Source organism: Carcharhinus amblyrhynchos, chromosome 11 (assembly GCF_965287045.1).
Source record: "Carcharhinus amblyrhynchos chromosome 11, sCarAmb.v2.hapA, whole genome shotgun sequence".
NCBI classification, from domain to species: domain Eukaryota; kingdom Metazoa; phylum Chordata; class Chondrichthyes; order Carcharhiniformes; family Carcharhinidae; genus Carcharhinus; species Carcharhinus amblyrhynchos.
The window spans coordinates 50,902,183-50,926,295 of NC_137334.1; the positions used below are offsets into that span (position 1 = coordinate 50,902,183).

The 24,113-nt window shown below is 38.0% G+C and overlaps 1 protein-coding gene across 6 annotated transcripts in view; it reads right to left on the reverse strand.

Annotated features, from left to right (window-relative positions):
• prpf40a (PRP40 pre-mRNA processing factor 40 homolog A) overlaps positions 1-24,113 on the reverse strand; it is a 69,933-nt gene that overhangs the window by 41,318 nt on the left and 4,502 nt on the right. The window contains exons 1-14 of one of the 6 annotated variants that reach the window (XM_080199079.1): positions 22,111-22,132; positions 20,075-20,153; positions 19,803-19,880; positions 19,572-19,712; positions 19,359-19,442; positions 16,792-16,828; positions 15,425-15,447; positions 8,623-8,697; positions 7,344-7,454; positions 6,590-6,710; positions 5,131-5,158; positions 3,835-4,041; positions 3,349-3,460; positions 340-404 (exon numbers count right to left, since the gene is read on the reverse strand). In XM_080199079.1, coding sequence (XP_080055205.1) covers positions 340-404; positions 3,349-3,460; positions 3,835-4,041; positions 5,131-5,158; positions 6,590-6,710; positions 7,344-7,454; positions 8,623-8,697; positions 15,425-15,447; positions 16,792-16,828; positions 19,359-19,442; positions 19,572-19,712; positions 19,803-19,820 — 1,022 coding nt within the window. In that variant the 5' untranslated portion in view covers positions 19,821-19,880; positions 20,075-20,153; positions 22,111-22,132. Of the gene's footprint in view, positions 1-339; positions 405-3,348; positions 3,461-3,834; positions 4,042-5,130; positions 5,159-6,589; positions 6,711-7,343; positions 7,455-8,622; positions 8,698-15,424; positions 15,448-16,791; positions 16,829-19,358; positions 19,443-19,571; positions 19,713-19,802; positions 19,881-20,074; positions 20,154-22,110; positions 22,150-24,113 lie in introns of those variants that run through there. The other 5 variants (XM_080199080.1, XM_080199078.1, XM_080199081.1 and 2 more) reach the window with 5 other exon arrangements.

A 24,113-nucleotide genomic window follows, 5' to 3' on the forward strand; every position in this document is an offset into this window, starting at 1 on the left:
GGGAGACAACCTATATAGGCAGGGGCCCCTTGACCAAGAAGAACTGTAGGAATGACACCAAATCCTGAATGCCTAATATGTGTGACATGTGTTTCAATTACGTTTGAACTATTTCACCAAGCTCAATATATTAATGAGTATGGGGCAACTATCTCAGGAAGTTCACAAATGTATGCATATATTCTTTTCTCTGACCTTTTTTTTGTTTTTGTTTTAATTCCCACTGCAACAGTAACATAGTTTTGCTTTATTTATACATTTGTTTTTTAAAAAGTAGCTACTTAAGAGTTCATTCTGAGCAAAGCTCAAAAAATTAAACAGAAACCTTTTGAAACTTACCTATATCTAGGATCATTTATAATCATCTTCATTGCTTGTTCCCATGACGCATTAGATTGAACACCCTAAAAGAAACAGGTAACATCTGAGATTAAATGCAAATACTTTACTTAAGTTTCATGTCTAATCAAAAATAAGCTGTGCATAAACCACTGCTATCTGAGTTTTGCCAGTTCTTCAATTCGAATATGTATTCTTTAGTTCCTGCCTTACCCTCCAATTCCAATCTTGTTCCCCCCCTATTTGCTAAACTAGAATTATAAATAATTATTGAGGACTTGTTAACAGATGGAAATAAAAAAATGAGGGGTTTTCAGGTGGCAGGTAGTGAATAGCAGAATGTCACAAAGATCTGTGCTGGGCCTGAGCTATGTACAATCTATATTAATAACTTAGTTATATTAATAACTAAGATTGTGTCTCCATCTAAGTTTGCTGACGGTAGCAAGCTAGGTGACAAGGTATGACAACAAATCTGGTGGAGAGAGGCTGCAAAGGAATAGAGATAAGTTGCAGCAGGTTAGAGTGGGCAACAAGATGAAAGATGGAATGAAATATAGGGAAATGCGATGTTATTCACTTTGGTCATAAGAATAAAAGAACAGAATATTTAAAAGATAAGAAACTTAAGGCAAACAGCATGTTTGATTTTATTGCAAGGGGACTGGAGTACAAGAATAAAGCAGGCTTGCTACAGTTGCAGTGTTTTGGTGAAGTAACATAAAGAGTACTGTATGCAACTTTGATCTTCATATTTAAGAAAAGGGTATACTTGCATTGGAGGCAATACAGCACAGGTTCACTAAATTAGTCCCTGGAATGAGGGGTTGCCATGATCTTATTGAATAGCAGAGAAGGCAAGAGAGCCTTTGTGGTCTATTCCTGCTCCTAGTTCTTATGTTCATACAACTTGCAAGAAAAGTATAAATGAGGGATGCTATTTAGCCAATTTCCACTCATCTATTCAGAATGAGGAAAATCTTAGCCACCCCATACCCCATGGATACATCATGCATTCCGTCAATAAGTCTACATGCTTGGCTGCACAAGCCTACCTGAAAAAATGCCAAGCATCCACTTCTTATTGTTTGAAGAATTATTGCCAGATAATTCTCAATTTTCTCCTTTGTTAATTTTAACTTAGGCATTCTTATTCAAGCTACTTGTCGTACCTTAAAACAGTACACTAGATCAGCCATGGCTTAGTTGATAGCTCCCGCACCACAGTAAATAGACTGTGGGTCTCTCTCTCTCTCTAGGACTAGTGCACAAACATCTAATTTGAAATTGCAGTGCAGTGCTACAAGTGCTGCTCTGCACGAGATGCCATCTTTGGCATGAGACATTAAAAGGTCTTGCCTTCCCTCACCAGGTGGATGTAAAAGACTCCCATATCACTATTTACAACAAAAGCAGGGGAAGGGCAGCCTGGCATCTTGGCCAATCTTTTCCTCAGTCAAAAACACAAAAAAAAACAATTGTGATAGTGTTGCTATACATACACAAGATTGCTGTGCGCAAATTGGCTGCCATGCTTCTTGCATTACAACAATGATTACACTTTAAAAGTACTTAATTGGTTATAAAGCACCACGGGCATTGAAGGTCTTGAATAGTGCTAAATAAATGTAAATATTTTTCTTTGTTCATCTATGGCATCTCACTTATTCTGTAAAATACACAACTCTGGACGGTTCTTTACAAGGCCAAGTCCCAGTCTTTCTTAATAAATTAACCCTGTTATCACTAGGGACAAGTCCCATGGTTATTCTCTGCACTACCCCCAGGACTTAATGCCTCAACAGCCAAATAAATACAGTTGAAGGTGGAGTTTGAACATGAAGGTGGGGTTTGATCATGAAATCCTGTACTCAACTGATTCATCAATATAATTGACCATTTTGTATATTGCTGTTCCAGAGTGATCTTATTCCACTTCACCTTTAGCCTTATATTACCTTAAAAGACCTACAAAAACACAAATTGCTTTTGGAAGCTCTAATCAAATTAATATAAATGCAAAATTTTATGTTGATATTATCAAATATACTTGAAAGAGAGTTATTTAATCTTGCTGGTAAACTGGCAATGACTTTCATTAGTTCTTCAATTTAGAGGCATGTCATTTTACTTATTCTAAAAAAAAAATGAAGAGAACAATGCACTCGGAAGTAAATTAATCCAGGAGATTCCAAGGTTGTTTATTCTACAAGATTAAGTCAATTATTTCCAACTATTATAACACACAAAGTCAGACAAATGTGTACACTGTGTCAGAGTCTAAAAACAACTCATTCCAGATTAACTCCAAGCCCACGGACATTCACAGCTAAATAGGTTATACTTTTTGCAAGGCAATCCCTCTACGATCTTCATGCCTTTCTCCAAGTTTTTCGTTGTCATTATACCTTCAATAGTTTCTGGCATATCCTTTTTTGTTCAGCTGAAGCTTTTTCTTCACCACGAGGAGAAACAACCCTTGGGAGTATCCCATTTTCTGAAGGAACCGTTCTGTACAATAATACCATAGTTCACTCTTCCATCACCCCTAGCACCTGCTCTCCTTCCCCTGATGTTTTTGCCCCAAATATTTCTTCCAGTAGAGAAGTTACGCATACTTCCTTCAATTTAGGATTCTGTAATCTCACAGTGCATTATCCTTCATAGTCAGTTAAGTTAGTAACCAAAGGATATCAAGTTAAGATAAATGACTAAGAAACCTGCAGGTGGAGAGGAAATTGAGTTCTTTTTAATACTGCAAGTTATAATTAATCTGCACTATTTGAAAGGAAAAGCAATGAAAGCAGATTCAACAGTAACTTTGAGAAGAAAACTGGATAAATACTTGAACAATAATTATTTGGAGGGCTGTAGGAAGTGGGATTGAACGGATTGCTCTCTGAAAAAGATCAAAATGGAAATGTTGCACATTTTAAAATACAAAAAAAGGAGCTTATTACGAATTATCAGGTTTTATTAATGATTACAATACAACTTCTCAACCAATACCTTTTCTTTTAGTAGTTCTTTAAATGCATGCTTTGCCTCCTCTTTTGTGTTCCAGGTATAAGTTTTCCTGACTGGCTCTTTTTTCACTTCCTCCTCCTTTTTTGGAATATCACTATGGAAAAAAAAAAGTTAAAGAATTAACAGAGCACTCAAATTATTATACAACAATTTTTGAAGCATAGAGGAACTGGCTGACAAATAATTCTTTTCTCTCAACATTTTACATCAATACGGTTGACTTATAAACTGTTTGAACAAAAGCCTCATATTACAATCATAAATAAAGTCAGCAATTGAAACAACATTATAGTCACAGAACTATGTTCTAAAAATCAATAAAATGGAAATTAACTTGAGGCATTAAACTATAAATAAGGTTTCTGGTTTTGAACCAGAGTCAATTTTCATTCATAAGTTTAAAATAATACATGAAAATGTGAAACAATTCAGTTACATTGCAATCATGTGGAGCAAATTATATCATACTTCTCCTGAATCTCCTGCTTTGTTACTTCTTCTACTGGCTGAGAAATGATCTCTACAGGTTCAGGCTCAGGCTGCTCAACAGCTAATGTTTGCTCCTTCTCATTATCATCAGTAGTTGTAACTTCATTCTCAATAACCTCCACTGGAGTGGTCGTCGTTGCCTCTTGAACAGAAGTCGCTATAGTAGATACAGTAGCCTCTTTCACGCTGTTGAAATTATGACAGAGGTTAAAGCCTGTAACTGAGTAGTTATTTTAATTTCACAGACACACCTCTACCAGATCAACACAGAATTCTGAATTGTTACTGAAATTGCTGTTCAACAATCAAAATTTTTAATGACAACACTTACTAATAACTTCCTAACTTTACCAAAGCTGCCATGTAACTGACCTCTGAAAGTTATAGGCAAACCAAACATGCATCCAATTTCCTCAACTACCCAGCTAAAATCAGGAACCCAACCATGGTGGCATTGAGTCCAAATGCCTGTGCCACATTACGTCCCAGCGTGCTACCACAGAATTTGCAGTAGTATAAAATGGCCATATTGAAATGACAGCCTATTTATATTTGAAGGCATGTTGAAAACATTAACAACACAAGAAATGAAAGCTAGAGTAGGCTACACAACCTCGTGAGCCTGTTCTATAATTATTAAGATCATGGTTGATCTACGTTCCACAAAAGAGACTGCTCACTGTAGCCCACTCAATTCTCAAGCATGCATAATTTCAATAGCTGAATAGTGTCCTTTAACAGTTTTGTCACAAAGATCATCTGTTATGAACAAATCAACTGGTGAATGAGCATGTGGGTTAGGATTGCAGTAGTAGCTATTACACAACAATGCTTTTTAGGCCTAGACATGCAGTGTTTGATTAACTAGTTTCTTTCCAGTGTACTAAATTCCTGAAAAATTCTCAGCAATAGTTTGGAAACTGTTAATTACATTTTCTAATCACCTAATTTGATTCATTTACCAATTAGCCAGAAAATGCTAGTCTTTCCCGATCTCATTTAGAACAAATATTAAAATATAATTTCACCTGACTTGGATAAAGAACTTGCATATTTTCTAAAGAAGTTCCACAACATGGATGGACAAAAGTGGTTTTGCATTTCACCCAATCAACAGAAGCCCATCATGTACTGGAGTAATACTGGAATGTTAGTAAATAAATGCACAATAAAATAAATTTACTGTAAAACTTTCAATGATGGTTCTTAAATATGTCAACATCACAGGATTTGCACATTTTCAAAAATGCAGCATGTTAAATGTTTGAAACATACCCATTTTCTTCCTCAGCTTTGATCATTTCTGTAGAAAAGTAAAAATAACATCTGATTGGCTTACTTTTGTAAATGGTTAAACAAAGCATCATAATCTACAAGATTGTTTTCGCTATTAATTCATGGTGCAGTATTGGATTATAAAAATAACTTAAGGCTTGAAGTTGTCACTTGCATTGCTTTCTCAAAAAAATGAATTGGCAAACTGTTGATTCCTCATACTGTTAGAAAGAAACTTACCTAGTAATGTCAGAACACTTAGCAGTCAGACAATTCACAGTATCATGGAATACTACAGAGGGAGGCCTTTCAGCCCCTCGAGCCTGCCCTGAAAACAATCCCATCCAGGCAATATCCCCATAATCCCATGTATTTACCCTGCTAATTTACCCTGACAATAAGGGGCAATTTAACATGGTTAATCGAACTAACCCATAATTTTTGGAGTTCAATAATGGAATTTTATTTGCTAGCTCTCAAAGTACTCCTTCAGCCACTATCCTGTAAAAAATTACGTGCATGATCAAGCATGAGAAAAAAAATTATTTTTGGTGATCATTTGTGATCACCAATTACATCTCTGAACTACTGACCTTCGCCAAATTAACTGCTTCTTATACTAACTTATAATCAATAAAAATTCAAGTTTTAATCACATTCCAGCATCTTTTTTGATATTTTAAACTCATGATAGCAACCTGCAACAATAAACCAACTTAACGTGTTAAATTCTTGAACTAGGAAGAAAACGTTAATGACTAGAAAGAAGAGTCTTGTAGTCATACTGGAGTTCTCAATATTTTACTTGAAAAACTAGTTTTCCAGAGTAAGAACATAAGAAATAGGAGCAGGAGTAGGCCAACTAGCCCTTCGAACCTGCCCCGCCATTCAATAAGATCATGGCTGATCTGTCGTGGCTCAGTTCCACATTCCCGCCCTCTCCCCATAACCCTTAATCCCCTCTCTTATCAAAAACCCATCAACCCGCGTCTTAAAAATATTTAGCGAGGTAGCCTCCACCACTTCAACGGGCAGAGAATTCCAGAGATTCACCACCCTTTGAGTGAAGAAGTTCCTCCTCAACTCTGTTCTAAACTGCCCCCCCTTTATCTTGAGGCTGTGCCCCCTTGTCCTGCTATCCTTTCTGAGTGGGAAGAGTCTCTCCACCTCTATCCTATCCAACCCATTCATCATCTTATACGTCTCAATGAGATCTCCCCTCATTCTTGTATTGAGTATTGAGGTAATCACACCAATTAAAGCACAAACACTGGGGTGGGTGTCTTTAAATTAAATCATTAAGTAAAATTGGATATAAAAAGCAAGTATTTGTGATGATGGCTATATAATTTGTGTTTGTCTTTTTTTATTAAAAGCACAAAACTACTACAATAATTTTCTTTGCAAGGCATTTCTAAAATGTGATTTGGTTTCCATAGAAACCATGACAAGATTTTACCTTCCAGTTCTTCCAATTCTTTGGGCTTTGTCCATCGAGACTCCTTTGTTTGAGAATTATAATAATAGGGTTTTCCAGTGTCTGATTTATATTCTTTCCAAGGACACTTTGATAGCAATTGCTTAAAATAAAAGAGCATTCTTGCATTAAAATCTTAATTCATACAATAGTTAGCATTTAATTTTACAGAAGGAAGATCTCGTTGTGAAATGGACCAGTGGTCCAGAGTCAAAAGTTAAAATCCTACCACAGCAACTAGGGTGGGAGTCTTTTAATTAAATCATTACGTAAAATCGAAAATAAAAAGCAAGCATTTGTTTCATGGGTGGCAATGAACCTAAAGATTGTCATAAAAGCCCAACTGGTTCACTATTATGCTTTAGGGGAGGAAGTTGCTCTTGTCCAGGCTTAAAACTGATTCCAGACCCACAGAATGCTGTCACAAATCACTCTGTTGCAAGGCAGCTTATCACCACCTTCAGTAATTAGGGATGAGGAATAAATGCTGGCCTTGCCAACAAGGCCCACATCCCATGAATCAATTAATAATGTAAAACAATTCTCTACTACAAATCCAAACATTACTTTGTTTTAATCAAATTCTGAAGTAATTAGGTAAAAGACACATTAAGAGGAATCCTGTAGAAAATCTTCATTGAATTATGAACAATGAAAATAAACTCTTTGAAAGTCTTCATTCCACCCATCAAATATAACTTAACAGACCCATTTAGATATATCCAAGTCCTCAAACCTCTGCATGTGATTTCAGCTCATCAGGTTTCTCCCATGTGGACTGCTTTGTTTCCGAATTGTAGAAATAAGTTCTTCCATCTGGAGATTTGTGTTCAGTCCAAACAGATTTCTAAAGGGCAAGTTATGATTTTGAATTAAAATGGCAGAATACAAATCCCTATCAACACACTATTGAGATATATGTCATGGAATAATACAGAATAGCTTAATTATTTGTAGTGATTGGAAAAGTGAACTTGGGAGAAATCGTAAAAGCACATGTTCTTGATGGTTTGCACAGTAAACATTTATCTACAGCAACAGTAAAACAGAAAATGCTGGAAATACTCAACAGGCTAGCTAGTCTCAATTTAATAAGAAATTTCAAATCAAACACTTGCACAAACTGATTCTCTCCCCACAGGTACTACCTGACATGCTGAATATTTTCTACAGTTCCCGTTTTCATTTCAAATTTTAGTAACCACCCCAATATTGTTTTCTTATTTACCTAAGTCATTAATGCGTCTCCAATAATACCACCTTCTACCTCAACATTATTCTCAGGACAGAACAAAAGGATGAACTAAGGTGTAGGCTTCTTTACATCACTGTTTTTGCCATGCTGTAGCTTGACCAAGACGACTATTATGGAGCAAAACAAATAGCTTTACTGAGTCCTCAAATAGTAATTCCGTTAATGTTTGAAAATAAGCAAGAAAATAGTTTGTTTCCCCAAATCTGGCCTTGGCTCAGTAATATCATTTTCATGAGTTAAAGTAATTGGTTCATGCCTCTTTCCCACAAGACTTGCGCACATAACCTGACACTTCAGTATAATATTGAGGGATTAATGCATTCTAGAAGATATCAAAACAAGTGGATGCAAAAATGGCCAGTGTTATTGAAAAAAAGTGGGAGAGTTCATTTGATGTCCTGTCAACACTTATCCCTTAGTCAACATATTAAAAAACATATTAAGTGTTATTTGCTGGATCTTTATGCTGTATTTGCCCAAAACAGTCAGTATATCTCAAAAAGTAATTTATCGGCTGTATAGGACTTTGGATTATCCTGAGTGTATGCAAGATACATTAAGTTATTCCTTTACCCAAAGCACAATTTCTGAGCCAAGGTATAGTTTGACAAATTTAGCTAAATTTAATAAAAACAGGTAAAAGCTTGTATTTCTTTGCATTCTTCAAAAAACCACGATTATTTTGTATGTAATTTGGAAACAATGACTTAATTTAGAAAGAGGTATTTACTGAGAATTCAAATATGTCACAGCTGGATACCTTTTTGGGCTGTTCTTCTCCAGAAGATTCATTAGTAGAAATTTGCTGAGCGCTAGAAACTGTAGGATTTGTAACCTGAAAAACATCAGTTCCTTAGGCTTTCCAACAAAAAAAAAGATTCTTTCAAAAAATACTCTTTACTTCATAGATTTGTGAATCCAGAAACTAAAATTCAACCCATTTTTAAAAAAAATAAAATTTAAACAATAAGGAAAGGAGCGAAGAACTTGATTAAATTTGTTACTAAAAGGTAAAGCTGCCATAGTCCCAAATGACCATAGGCTGGTGGTGATTTAACCTGACCTTGGGCATTCATGGATAACCTCAGCTGCTACAGGAATTGAACCTGCACGGTGGGCATCTGCATCACTACCAGCTGTCCAACCAATTGGGGCTAAACTGACTGTGCCAATCACTACATTTTTCACACTTAGTCACAACTAGCCTATACCTCATTGACTATGCTGGTGTTGGACTTGGTTCAGTAGGTTTGAAGGTATTTGTAGTCATAGGTAGGTCAACAGTAAGTATTAACTACGAGAAGCTATATACATTGGTACAGTAAAGGTCTCCCCATGCTTGCTTTTACACACAGCTCTGTTCAACACAACATTGACCACCAGGTGCAGGTCACGTGTTCTCTTATACCCTCCCCCCCAATGTGGGAGGGTACTCAGTCCCACATTAACCCTTCATGTGGCAGACACCCGCTCTTCCCTCCACAACAAGTCTTTATCCAACATATTTAGAAGGTATCGCAGTTTGCCCTACGTATTTACATTATTATTATTGCCCCTTCTCTCTTGTCTTAATTCTGAGTTCATAGGTGCAGATTGTTTGGAGGCTTCATAACACTCGCTTATCTTGTTCTCACCACTATTGTTGAAGTGACAGGCTCTGTCACGGAAAATAAACTTTGTTAAATTGGAGATTGTTCTGACATCTGGTGTCTTGGCATCTTTTTCCGTTCCTTGGCACAGCATCGTCTTTGCTGATTTCTCATATTTTGTTATGGATGGTTGTTGGTTTATTCTATTTGTTATGGGAAGAACAGGCTCTCAGGTTATACATACAGAATGTTTTCTTTCTCTTATTTAGTGTGGCTTGGTGGGATGCATGTTGAGATTGAGGTTTCAAAAATTGAACTTTCATTCCCACTTGTTTCATGATTGCACCTAATGTCGATGTTCCAGATATTCTTTGATCTTCCAAGCCTTTTCATTTAGCTCCGCAGCTGCTCTGCGAAGTTCAATTGTCTTTATTTCAGAGTTATCTACAGATCTCTCATATAGATCCAACAACTTTGCCTGGGCATTCAGTTGCTTTCAGAATCTTACTTTCATGGTCACGACTGCTCCTTTCTGGCGGTATCACAGCTTGGTATGGCTCCTGCTCTGCGCAAGAGTCCAAGAAACTATAAAAAGTAGTGAATGTAGCCTAATCCATCACACAAACCAGCCTCCCTTCCATCAACTCTGCCTACACTTTCCACTGCCTCAAAAAGCGGCCAGCATAATTAAAGGACCTCATGCACTCCAGACATAACTTCTTCCACTTTCTTCCATTGAGAAATAAGGGACAAAAGCCTGAGGTCATGTACCATTTGACTCAAGAAGTTTCTTACTGCTGACATCAGGCTTTTGAATGGCCCTACCTCACACTGAGTTGATCTTTCTCTACACCTTAGCTATGACTGTAACACTACATTCTGCACTCTCTCTTTTCCTTCTCTATGAATGGTATGCTTTGTCTGTATAATGCGCAAGAAACAACACTTTTTAATGTGTACTAATACGTGATAATAAATCAAATCAAATCCTTTGACTTTTTCAATTCATTTGTTAGATCTTCCATCTGTTTCTTAGAAATTTCCATTTCTGCTTTGAAGTCTGGATTTATTCTTCCATACTGCACATCTCATCCTTCATGTTGTTGATTGGATTGAAGTTCAAAATTTTAATCACTTTTAGAACATAGAACATTACAGCGCAGAATAGGCCCTTCGGCCCACGATGTTGCGCCGACCAGTTTTTTTTAAAAAAAACACTGACCCACAAATCTAAACCAATCCCTTTTCGTCCATAAACCTATCCATAGATCTCTTAAACGCCCCCAAACTAGGCGCATTTACAACCGCAGCAGGCAGGGCATTCCAATCCCTCACCACCCTCTGGGTAAAGAACCTACCCCTGACATCCGTCCTATAACTACCACCCCTTAATTTAAAGCCATGCCCCCTCGTGCTAGCATTCTCCATCCGAGGAAAAAGGCTATCACTATCCACCCTATCTAAACCTCTAATCATCTTATATGTTTCAATAAGATCCCCTCTTAGCCTCCTTCTTTCCAGCGAAAACAACCCCAAATCCCTCAGTCTCTCCTCATATGACCTCCCCTCCATACCAGGCAACATCCTGGTAAACCTCCTCTGCACCCTCTCCAAAGCCTCAACGTCCTTCCTGTAATGTGGGGACCAGAACTGCACACAGTACTCCAAGTGCGGCCGCACCAGAGTTGTGTACAGTTGCAACATGACGCTGCGACTCCTAAATTCAATCCCCCTACCAATAAACGCCAAGACACCGTATGCCTTCTTAACTACCTTATCTACTTGATTCCCAACGTTCAGGGATCTATGTACACATACACCTAGATCCCTCTGCTCCTCCACACTATTCAAAGTCCTCCCGTTAGCCCTATACTCAACACATCTGTTACTCCTACCGAAATGAATTACCTCACACTTCTCCACATTAAACTCCATCTGCCACCTCACGGCCCAGCTCTGCAACCTATCTAAGTCACCCTGCAAACTATGACACCCTTCCTCACAATCTACCACACCACCGACTTTGGTGTCATCAGCAAACTTACTAATCCACCCAACTATACCCTCATCCAGATCATTAATAAAAATTACAAACAGCAGTGGCCCCAAAACAGATCCCTGAGGCACACCGCTCGTAACCGAACTCCATGACGAATATTCACCATCAACCACCACCCTCTGTCTCCTATCTGCCAGCCAATTCCTGATCCAAGTACCTAGATTACCCCCAATCCCATACATCTGCATTTTCTGCAGAAGCCCACCATGGTGAACCTTATCAAACGCCTTACTAAAATCCATATATATCACGTCAACTGCCTTACCCCTATCCACCTCTTTGGTCACTTTCTCAAAGAACTCAATAAGGTTAGTAAGGCACGACCTACCTGCTACAAAACCATGCTGACTGTCTCTAATCAATTCATTACTCTCTAGATAACTATAAATCCTATCCCTAATAATTCTTTCTAAAACCTTGCCCACAACAGAAGTAAGACTCACCGGTCTATAATTCCCGGGGAAGTCTCTGTTCCCCTTCTTAAACAATGGGACAACATTCGCTGTCCTCCAATCTTCCGGTACTATACCAGAGACCAACGATGACCTGAAGATCAGAGCCAGAGGCTCTGCAATCACCTCTCTAGCCTCCCAGAGAATCCGAGGGTAAATCCCATCCGGACCAGGGGACTTATCTATTTTCAAGCCCTCTAGAATATCCAGCACATCCCCGGTTTCAACTGCAATACTGTCTATTTTACACCCCTGCACCCCAGTGTCCTCCACAACTACATTCATGTCCCCCTGCGTGAACACCGAAGAGAAATATTGGTTCAATGCCTCTCCAATCTCTTCCGGTTCCACACACAACTTCCCTCTACTGTCTATAACTGGCCCTAATCTTGCCCTAACCAACCTTCTGTTTTGATCGCTAATTTTGCTTTTAAGCAACTGTTCTGATGCCTCTCAATTCAATTTTCAACCTTTGTTTCTTTTAAAGTCTCCTTCTGCCTCTGTAACATCTCAATGGTTCAGATGTTGAAGATTTGGGTTCACTGAAAACCTTGCTTTAATCATGTGCTTCTAAAGGTACCAAGTTTGCTTGAATCTTGCATTTGATATCCTCCATTTCAGCTTTGATATGAATGATTTACTATTTTACTTCTATCTTTAATTTCTCTGTCTACTTCGGGGATTTGACTTTGTCATCCACTTCAGTTTCAGTGTTAGCCAGGTCCATCTCCAGTGAAGTCTCAACTTGTTTTTCACAGTAACATCATTGCAGTGTTAATGTAAGCCTACTTGTGACATTATTAAATAAGCTAAAACTTTAAACTCTGTAATGGCTTCATTATCTGCTTAGAGTAGAACAGTCCATAGCTTTTCCCTAACAGTCAGCTGGTTCAGCAGCGCCATCTACTGTTACTGTTCAGGGAACGTGTCTGCATTTTCAAAAAACACTTATCTTCAAGACTTCCGGAATTATCCTTGCCTCTCTGGCACGCTTGTGTAGTTTGCTTGGGTTATCTTTTTCTCTATCATAGCTATACGGGGGGGGTTTCTATCCCTCTTTTTAAGCTGTGTGCTCCACAACTTAAGTATTTGTCAAAGGAATTTTAAACACTTAATCAAAGCTGGCTAAGGTTTCATCAATGCACTGCAGTAGAATTACTTCATCGGCAAATTCATCCAATATGTAGATCAACAGAATCATCAGGACTTCTTTTGGTTTTCTACTTACATCTGATGTGCTACAGTAATTTAAAAATGTTCTTCACCAGAAGGATTAATTACTTGTCAGGTTTAATGCCTATGAGTCAAAATTGTTTGGGGAAGATGAAGTTTGGATCCGTGGGTAAAATTTTTAAATTGCAGGTTCAGCTTTAAGAGGTTATGGCACCACCGTAAACTTCTACATAGAATTTTTACATGCTTGCTAATTCTGGCAAGCTCTCAGCAATGGCGCTCGAAATCTCAAAATTAAAATTTTTTCAACAATGGCTGCCTATATTGACAAGTTGTAGAGTCTTCCCCGCTTTGGTGTATAGAAATTATCAGGTCCTGGAAGCGTTGAGTCCCAGTTTTTGCTGGGTTTTTAAAGCTGCCGACTCAGTCATGATTAATTTTTAGTTATTTTGTTCTCCTCTTCGTTCAGAGAAAGCTCAGCACTGACTTGAGAAGTTGGCTTGGGTGGCACATCGGTTGGCACTGCTGCCTCACAGTACGAGAGACCTGGATTCGATTCCCAACTTAGGACACTGCGGATTCTGCACATTCTTGTCAGGTTTCCTCCAGATGTTCTGGTTTCCCCTCATCCAAAAGACCTGCTAGTTAGGTACAATGGCTATGCTAAATTCTCCCTCAGTGTACCCGAACAGGTGCCAGAGTGTGGCAACTAGGGGATTTCCACAGTAACTTCATTGCAGTGTTAATGTAAGCCTATTTGTGACACTAGTAAATAAATTTTAAACTTAAACTTTGAACTGAAATCCTTTCCCAGACTGCAATTTAAATAGCAACTTCTGACCACTGCCATATTTGACTGTCTTCCAGATTTGTGCTTTCCAGAATTTTAAATTTTTAGCTTATCCCCTGCTAGGTACTGAAGTTGGAATTGGAATTCCATGGGATGCAATGGAGTCTTCTGTGGTAGTGAAGAATTTAGTTTCTGTTCTCAGCTTCCAAATCTTTTCTTGGAGCTCTTTGGCAATTTCCTTCTGCGCCATCACTTTTGGAGCTTTTCTTCAAGTCTGAATGCGTCTTTTTTCGATCAGTTTCAGCATTTTAATTTTCTTCTACAGTCTCGAGATTTTGAGATGTTCTATTTGCTGCCACCATTCTGTAAATTGCTGGACATACTTCAGTTACTCTTATTAAGGTAGTTTAACACAAGTACTTATTAACGATTCGGTGCAGTAAAAGGTCCAAGATAGGAGCTGTCTCCATGATCCTACTGATTGGCGGAGCAGGCTCGAGGAGCCGAAAGGCCTCCCCTGTTCCTATTTCTTATGGTCTACGTCTGGCTCTGTCGAACACAAAACTGACTTATTTGTGTCAGTCATGTATTCTTTTACATTATTTTATGGGTAGCTCTGTACTCAAGTTAACCCTTATGCGCCAAACCCTTTTACAGCAGACTCTTTGTTTCAATTGTAGGTTGAATTAAATATTTTTGTGACCAAGATAGAGAATGTTAAATCACTAAAATTGGGAATATTAAAGCATACAATTATCAGTAATCAGCAGAGTAAAAATAATACTTCACAACATCCAACGTATGCTGTTGAGGAAGCATCTTGATGAGCAAGACAATGGTGAAGACATTAATAGAAAAATCTGAAAGAAGTGCCAAATTATCTTGCTTTTAAGCCTCATCAGTAAGACTTTACTTTTACAAGATCCTCTGGAGTATTGTTTGTGGTGAGTTTGTGGTCATACCAATTTAGAAGAGCATTCATTCTGCCCCATAATGTACAGTACTCGTATATGGTGCTGCTCCGTAAAACTTGATGTATCATTTTAAGATCAAAAAGATCAAACTGCTATGCCTTCTTGGAGGTCAATTAAAAGATGATTAATACTATGCAGATCTTCCAGTCAACTTGGAGTCCAAAAAAAATGAAATTATCAAACGTATATAGCTCATGTATTTCAAAATACATATCAAAAATAAATGCATCATACGGCTCTTTCCAGAACAACTCGACTAAATTGAGTGCATATTGCAACGCTATGGAAAATGCTTTACTCAAAGCATATTTTATAACCAGCAGTCAAACCCTTTGTCCTTTTGTTAATTGAAACAATGGTGTGTTTTGGGAAAGTGAATGAAAATAGGAGACAATAAGAAATTTGTATGGATACATAAGTAAAAACTGAAACAAAGTAGGATCACTTAAACAAAAGGAGGGGGTGGAGGGAACTGCAGCAAATTTAAAATGGGATAGGAAAATACAAGTCATGCTGAGCACTCACCTGAACAATAGCAGCTGGAGGAGCTGAAAAAAAATTGAAACATGAGAATAAGCATTGCTTTATAAGAACTTTAATGTAATGATGTAATGTGCAGAGGTGCATTGTATTCAATTCAATATTTTCTAAAAAAGCCTTTTCAGTGGACACGTTGGGATAGCATTGTTCCACATCAACATTTTAAACACTGGAGCATCTCAACACTATTGTTTTCCAATATTTTTATATATTACACTCAACTAGAACATAATCTGACATTTACTAAACAGAAAGACAACAATAATTTGTTCTAATGTTTTGTAATACAATAGCTTTACAAATGGAAACAAAATAGGTGCAGGCAATTCAACCTACAAGCTTGCTCCGCCATTCAACATGACAAGGACTAATCTTCCATCTCAACTCCATACTCCAGCGCTCTCCCTCTCGACACCTTTCGAGCCCAGGAACCTATTTCCTTCCTAAATACATTCAGTAGTTTGGCCTCTGGAGCATGGTAGACAATTCCGCAGGTTTACCATGTTAAGGGAAGAAATCATTCCTCGTCTTAATCCTAAATGGCCTACCCCACATCCTGAGAATGTGACCCCTTGTTCTAGACCTTCCAGCCAGGAGAAACAATATTCTGCATCCAGTCTGCCCAGTTTTGCCAAATTTTTATACATTTCAAATAGATCCCTTCCCATCCTTCTAAATTCAGTGAATACAGGACCAGTTGACCCAGTCTCTCCTCATACAGTAATCCTGCCATTCCAGAAATCAGTATGATGAACACTTGCTGCACTTCCTCTATGGCAAGCTATCCTTTCTTAGATAAGGAAACTAAAACTGCACACAATACGGCAGCTGTTGTCTCACCAATACCCTGTACAGCAGCAGTTTAAAACATCCCTGCTCCTGTACTCATGTCCTTTTGTAACGAAGACCAACATAACATTTGCCTCCCTAACTGCTTGCTGTACCTGCATGCTTGCTTCCAGTAACTGGTGTATTAAGATACCTAGGTTCCTTCATACATCAACATTTTCCAATCTATTACCATGTAAATAATGTTCTGCTATCACGTTTCTTGGCCAGAAGTGGGTAACTTCACATTTATCCATGCTATATTGCATCTGCCACACATTTGCCCACTCACTCAACTTGTCTAAATCTGTTACTTCTAGGTAAATTAGTGCGTCCTGTTCTGAGAATATTTCTGCTTAAATCCTGTGTAACCCATAAGTGTAACAATTTGCATCTATCCAACTTTAAGTATTTTTTTAAATTATGAAATACATCTTTGAGATGAAGTATTGCTTTATCTTTTTATTTAATTCATTACATAAAACGCAAAATCTCAAACAAGGGTTTAAAATAAGGACACTTACCTGATGTTACTTCTGCGACCGTGGTGCTAACTCCTGGCTGTTGAGGGAAAAAAAAGGAGTTGTGAGCGCAAGAAATACGAGCAAAATTAGGCTAATCAGTCCTTCGAGCCTGCTGCATCATTCAAAAGGTCCTGGCTGATCTTTTAGCTCAACTCCACCTTTTTGTATTATCCTATCCCGAAGAATCCAAAAATTTATCAATCTCTGTCTTGAATATATTCATTGACTGAGCATCCACAGCCCTTTGGGGCAGAGAATTCCAAAGATCCACACCCTTTTAATGAAGAAATTTCAGCTCATCTCATTACAAATTGGTTGTCCCCTTATTCTAACACTGATTTTTGTTCTAGACTCACGAACAACGGGAATATGCTCCCAGCATCAATCCTATCAAGTCCCTTAAGAAGCGTACATGCTTCAATGAGACCAGTTTTCATTCTTCTATCTTCGAGGGAATATGGGCCGAACTAACTCAATCTCTTCTCATACGATAAGCCCCTTTTTTCCAAAATTCAGTCTAGTAAACTTTCATTGCATTTCCTCACCCAAGCCAGTAATATTCTTCCTTAGGTAAGGAGGCCAAAACTGAACACAATACACCATGCAGGGTCTCACCAAGGCCCTACAAAATTGCGATAAATTTTCACTCACATTCCAGTTCTTTTGTAATAAGTGCTAAGACACCATTTCCTTTCCCAATTAATTTTTGTATCTGCACAATAATTCAAGTAGAAGGACACCTTAGCACCTCTGAATACTAGCATTTCCTAAGTTCCCACCATTTAAACACATTCTAATTTTTGTTCCCAATCCAAAGTGGATAACTTTACAATTCCCCACATTATTTCCCATCTGCCATGTTCTTGCCTTCTCACTTAACCAGTCAATATCCCTTCGCAGCCTCTTCACATCCTCCTCATAGCCTACTTTCTCACTACCTTTGTGTTATCAGTAAACTTAGATGTTACATTTGGTTGCTTCATCTCAGTCACCGATACAGATTTTAAATTATTGAGGCCCAAGCATTCATTATTTTTGCAGTACCAATGAGTTAGGTATTTATTTCAAATATATACTTGCAGTGGTTATGTGACAATTTTACAATTGCAAGGAAAATGCGCATTGTAAATCAATAAGGGGCAATTCACAGAATATTCTATCATCACAATGCCAAAAAAAACTAAGTATGCAGAGAGGAAATATATAATAGAACAAGAGTTAAATGTAAAGGGAAGAAAAATAGTGCACGCGCAAGAGAGCTCGAGGGAAACGAAGCAAAAATGAACGAGTGATTAACACCATAGGAGATCTGCTTTGTTTTTAAATGCAATGCTCAAAGCTGAATTCCAGTTTCCTGGTTTATGGAATAGATTTCAGCGAGCCACACAAGAGAAAGATCTTGCTAGATTGAATAAGAGTGGGGTATACCCTGAGTTGCATTGGAAAGAACTTTTCCGCACATGAAAGAGACAACCTTTCAAGTATAGTGAAGAGGAGAACTCCTGTTACAGGCAAAGGAAAATCTTCGTGCGGGATGCTTGCCCATAATAGCAGGCCACGTTAAATAAAAGAGGCCTTTGGAAAACAGGAAATAAAAGCTTGAGACGTGTAAAGCATAGGGTTGAAAAATAGACCAAATGCCTTCAAATAAATAATTTCAATGAGGGAGCAACTGTACAAAATAGTATACACATATAATATTAGCTCGGTACCACCAAGACTTTGCTTGTTTTTTCTGGTGAAATAAAGGAAACAATGTGTAATCTAAAGTGCTGTTGGTAATATCTTCTGCAAATCATCAGTTATTTATCAAGAATTAGCATGAATATCCTACAGAGCTTTGCTTCCTAACCTGAAATGGAAACTTGTTGAAAACAATTCTAGTTTCATACAGTTGTTTCTTCTAATTTTTAGTTTTCAAGACAAAATTACGCCACATATAATAGAGAAAAGGTGCAGTTTAGGCTGCACAAACCATGCAAAAAGAGGTTCACTTATTGGAAGTGAACACAATGACGATACAGTGGTTTATTAGAATTTGCTAATTCTAGTGGACTCAACTGCACAGCTTGATATAATGGGTGTATGAGTACAGGAATGGTATTAGCGGGAAGCTATCACTCAGAGCATTTGCACAATGCCCAGCATCCCTACTGCCAACAATGGTTCCAAATCTTTTCGCGCCCACTTAAAACGTACCCTCAAGATGTACTGTTTCTGCAAAAGAACATTTGCAAAGAGTCAGATGAATCTATGGCCATACTATATTTGGTGACAATTCCACAGAATACTTTAACAAGTGGCTTTAGAGTTCTTCAAAAGATATACAACTAAGAGAGCGACAGTAATGCAACGGAGACTAGAAATAACCATTCTTATTTTGTTAGATATTTGAAAAGGGTATCAATAAACACCACAAAAATAAAAAAGCAAAATACTACAGTGCTGGAAATCTGAAATAAACGAAAGGTCATCAACCTGAAACATTAACTCTGTTTCTCTCTGCACAGATGCTGAGTATTTCCAGCATTCTCTGTTTTTATTACCACAAAATAAAGATGTTTTACCGGAGGTGCACTTGCTTGTATGGGGGCAGTTGGCATACGGGACATCATCATTCCTGCCATCATGGGAGGCATCATTCCTGGCATCTTCAAAATATAAAATAGGTAAAGGAAATAAAACATTTACATTCAAGTCTTTTGTCCAAAAGAATGACTGAATTTGCAGACCAATTATAACATACCATAGGGTGATTCATTGTACTACAGAAAGGTTACCTGTCCCATTGGTGGTCCTGCCATTGGAGGAATCATTGGTGGCATCATGCCTGGTGGCAAAGGTGGCATATTTGGTGGTCTCTGGCCAATTGGTGGCATGCCCATAGGTGGAAACGGTGGAGGCATACCAGGCGGTCCCATCTTAAGAAAATGGCATTGATATAGTTCATCAGTAATATTACAAAGGCAAAAAATGACCTGCAGCTAACACCACCTTGCATTACTACTTACAAATGGTGGTGGAATCATGGGAGGGGCATTTCCAAAAGATGCTGCTTGTCCTGGTCCATTTGATGTATCTGGTGTTGACTAATACAAAACAAAATAAGATCAATTATGCACATTTATATAGGAAACAAATCAACATAGCATGACTTTTAAACCAGCATTTTTAAAGTCAGTTTCATTGGATATCAAATAACATCATTTTTGTTCCACATGTACATCAACATCACATTAACAATAATGATCATTTTGACTTGCAATCAGTCTGCAGTACCCACATTAGCTTACTGTGCAACATGTCCACTGTAATCCATAATGGTAGTCAAATGACTGGCTGAATGAAGCACTGCAGTCAACCTGTGTTTCGGGTATAAAACAGAATCACAAAAGACACTTTCAAAGCATCTAATTGCTGAAACAAGTGAAAAGCAATCCAAATATGATGCTTAATTAAGTATGTGCTCATCATAATTCAACATCAACTCTTTCTCTTTATGATGCTACCTGATCTGCTGAGCACTTCCAGCATTTTCTGTTTCTATTTCAGATTTCCAGCATTTTCAGTTTCTATTTCAGATTTCCAGCACTCTCAGTATTTTGCTTTTGATGGTAACACTATAAGCCCCGTTTCTGAGCCCATTACTCAGAATATTGAAGAATAACCGATACACAAATGAAGTTGTGGACCCCAGTAGCTCATAAAATAGAAAAACAAGCCAACTGTTTCAAACTCTGAATTCAAAACTTACATTCTGTTTTGAGGACAGAACTCAGATTTGGCAACCCTTTCAGGACATTTCATAGAATATTTGTTCAAATGTTAGCAGACTCCAAAGAGCCCTCTGAAAATCAAACCACTGTAGATCTTGCTTATTGCATGGTTGCATGATAGTCCAGTAGCAGCAGTACAATTGGAAAATACAAAAATTCAGACAATGTTGAACTATTCATCAGGACCTGCAATTGCTTATCACGTACTCTGCATATGGTGCTTCATTATTTGTATATCAATTGTGCAGTGAGTATTAACTGGGCATTCACTTAATTCCTTTGTGACCAGACTCAGAACAAAATTGCAGTTGTCTGGTTCGGAGGTGTATGCTTGCAATGTGTAGTCCTGTAAATAAATTTGATAGTATGAAAATTGGCTCCAGTTCTCTCCTCCTCCAACCATTTTTCTGGAATTGAACACTCCTTAAATCCCACTAATTTGACAAAGATTTTGGTCACCCCTCCTAACCATTCCTTCTTTGGAGCGGTCTCCATTATACATTCAGCCTCAAAAGCATTTGCATACTTTTCTATATTTTCTGCATTAATAAACTACATATTGCTTCTGTAAAGTACTGCATACTCATTTAACATATTTAATTCTATATAAACAAACACAAGTTTTAAGTAAAAATGCATAAACACAACAGGATTTTTGATCTGGTAACAATTACTTATTTTCATTTGCTTGCAATGGCTGAACCAAACAGCATTCCAAGAAAGCTTTAATAATTCCCTTCATTTCTACTGCAAAACACTATAAACCATAACTGACAAATAATTACAGGGTGGACACTGAATAAACAGTTTTTACTTGATGAATATCCTTCTCATACTAAACAAATCCCCCAAGAATCTAAAGATTAGAAAGTTTCACTCTTGTCTGACAATTGTGTAAAGTTAATGAATACATTGGATTAGAATAACCACTTTAGTTTATGATGAGTCAGCAAGTAAAATTGATGCATGAAAAGCTGGTTTTAAATTTCCATTCAATTTACATGAATTCACACAAGTAATCCAAACACTATTCATAAATTGATAATTTTCTAATCATGCAGTTCAAATAATCAAAATAATGTCTTTTTCTTTAGTCTAGATATATACTCCAAAATGTTGGGATTGCAAATTGTGCAAGTTGCCCCCGCCAATCCCCCAGCAAAAAGCCTCACCTGTCAAGACCCAAATGTGTTTGGTAACCTTCTATATTGCTTTTAAACCAACCACAAGGGATGCAAAACATTGGTTCCCCATTCATCTAAGCAGGGGCTCAAAAATAAACTTGTCAGATTCACTAAGGCTACATTGGGATTGGCTCCAGGTGCAATACATTCATGTACTGAGGACCGGCTGCGTGTGAGCCTCCGAAGGTCAACGTAAAAGCAGCTCGAGTTACATTACATTGATGTAAACAAACTGCAACAGATTAAGATACTGTTAGGAGGACTACCAGATTTGGAATACAAATCTAAATACATACAAAGGGAAAACCAGAGATTAAAAATTTCAGAAGTTAGCACTGTTGGAAAGAAAGTGAGCCTACCAGATCCAAGTTTATTCACCAAAACCTCAAAGGTTGGAGCTTTATCAAAAAAAAGCAAAGAAAAGAATTAAAAAGGTATGAATAACTTGAGAAAATTTGAAAGAAAACATCTAGGAAAATTTATCAAGGAGCAGTCAATTAAAGCCAAATTGAAAAATAAGTACCCAGGTGACCAAAAGTTAAATGCTACCAATGAACTGAATGAGAGTTTGAAAGATCATCTGGCAATAATTTTTTTAAAAAAGCATAGCGAGTGATTATCAAAATAAAAATAAACACCAAAAGACTATGAACTCCGATTGTTCACAAAGGTATGGGCAACATGCCTTCCTCAAACAGGTAAACTGGGGGAAGTATTATTTTGATATGAAATGCAAGCTCTGAACAGGCTAAAAATAAACTGGAAATGCACGGGTCTGAATACCCAAAGAGTTATAAAAATAATTTGTACTCATCAAGTAGTTTTCGCAACCTCACTAAATTGGGAAAGACAGGTAATCATGCTGACAGCAGCAGTAAATTATAGAAAGACAAAGACAGATTAAGTGAATGGGGAAAACTATGATAAGTGCAGTTGAATGCGGGCAATCATTTTGATCCAGAATGAATAGTGAGTCCAAATACACAAATCATTAAAAGCCAATGCACAGGAAAGAAATACAATCAAACATTAGTGGAAAATTGGTCTTTATCTAAAGGGGGTTGCAATACAAAGAAGGAAGTAATGCCTCAAACTTTCCTCATAAGACAACACCTAACTCCTCCATCCCAGGAATGAGTTGACTGAACCTTTTCTGCATTGTCATCAATGGAAGTACAGCCCTCCTTAAGGAAACCAAAACTGTACACTGTACTCCCTGTGTGATCTCCCTGTACATTTGAGATAAAAAACTTCCCTAATTTTATGTGCCGCCCCCTTGAAATAAAGGGCAATATCCAACATGCCTCCTTATGTATTTGCTGTACCGACTTGATAACTTGTTATGATTTATGTATGAAAACTACCAGGGGCTGGGCCTATACTCATTGGCGTTTCGAAGAATGCATAGTGATCCAATGATCTTGTTGCAAAGTACATAATCCTTCGACAGGGGTTTGAGGATAGATTCCAAGAGGACAGTTCCTCTCTTGGAGGAAATCCAGAACCAGGAGGCAGAGTTTCAAAATATGGGGTCTCTCATTTAGGATGAAATTAAAAGGAATTTCTACATGTTAAGATGAGAGGTTACACAACACCAGGTTATAGTCCAACAGGTTTATTTGAAATCACAAGCTTTCAGAGTGCTGCTCCTCGTCAGCTAAAGTGAAGCGAGGTGCGCAGGCACAGAAAATATAGGCAAAGTGATGATACCCCAACATTAGCAAGGAATTAAGAGTGTCAAAGAATAAGTATAGTCGGTTGAATAACAAGTCTTTACAAGTAATCACAAGTGCTAATAGACAAATGCAAGCAGTGTATGCAAAGTGTCGACAGGCTGTATAACAAGTGAAGGGGTGACCTAAGAACCAATAATTTAAGGCAGACGTTCTACATTTTAGGATTGTTAAAGCAATTATCATGGATCTAGATAGGCTGGGTGAATGGGCCAGGAAATGGCAAATGGAATTTAATGTTGGCAAGTGCGAGGTGGTCCACTTTGGTAGGAATAATGGTAGGAAGGATTATCACTTACGTGGCGAAAAACTGCAGCAGGCGACGGTGCAGAGGGACCTTGGGGTCCTTGTGCATGAGTCGCAAAAACCCAGCTTGCAGGTGCAGCAGGTGGTCAGGAAGGCGAATGGGATGCTGGCCTTCATAGCGAGGGGGATTGAATATAAAAGTAGGGAGGTCTTGCTGCGGCTGTATAGGGCATTGGTGAGGCCGCAGCTGGAGTACTGTGTGCAGTTTTGGGCGCCGTACTTACGCAAGGATATTTTGGCCTTGGAGGGAGTGCAGAGGAGGTTTACTAGGCTGATAACGGAGTTGAGGGGGTTGAGCTATGAGGAGAGGCTGAATAAACTAG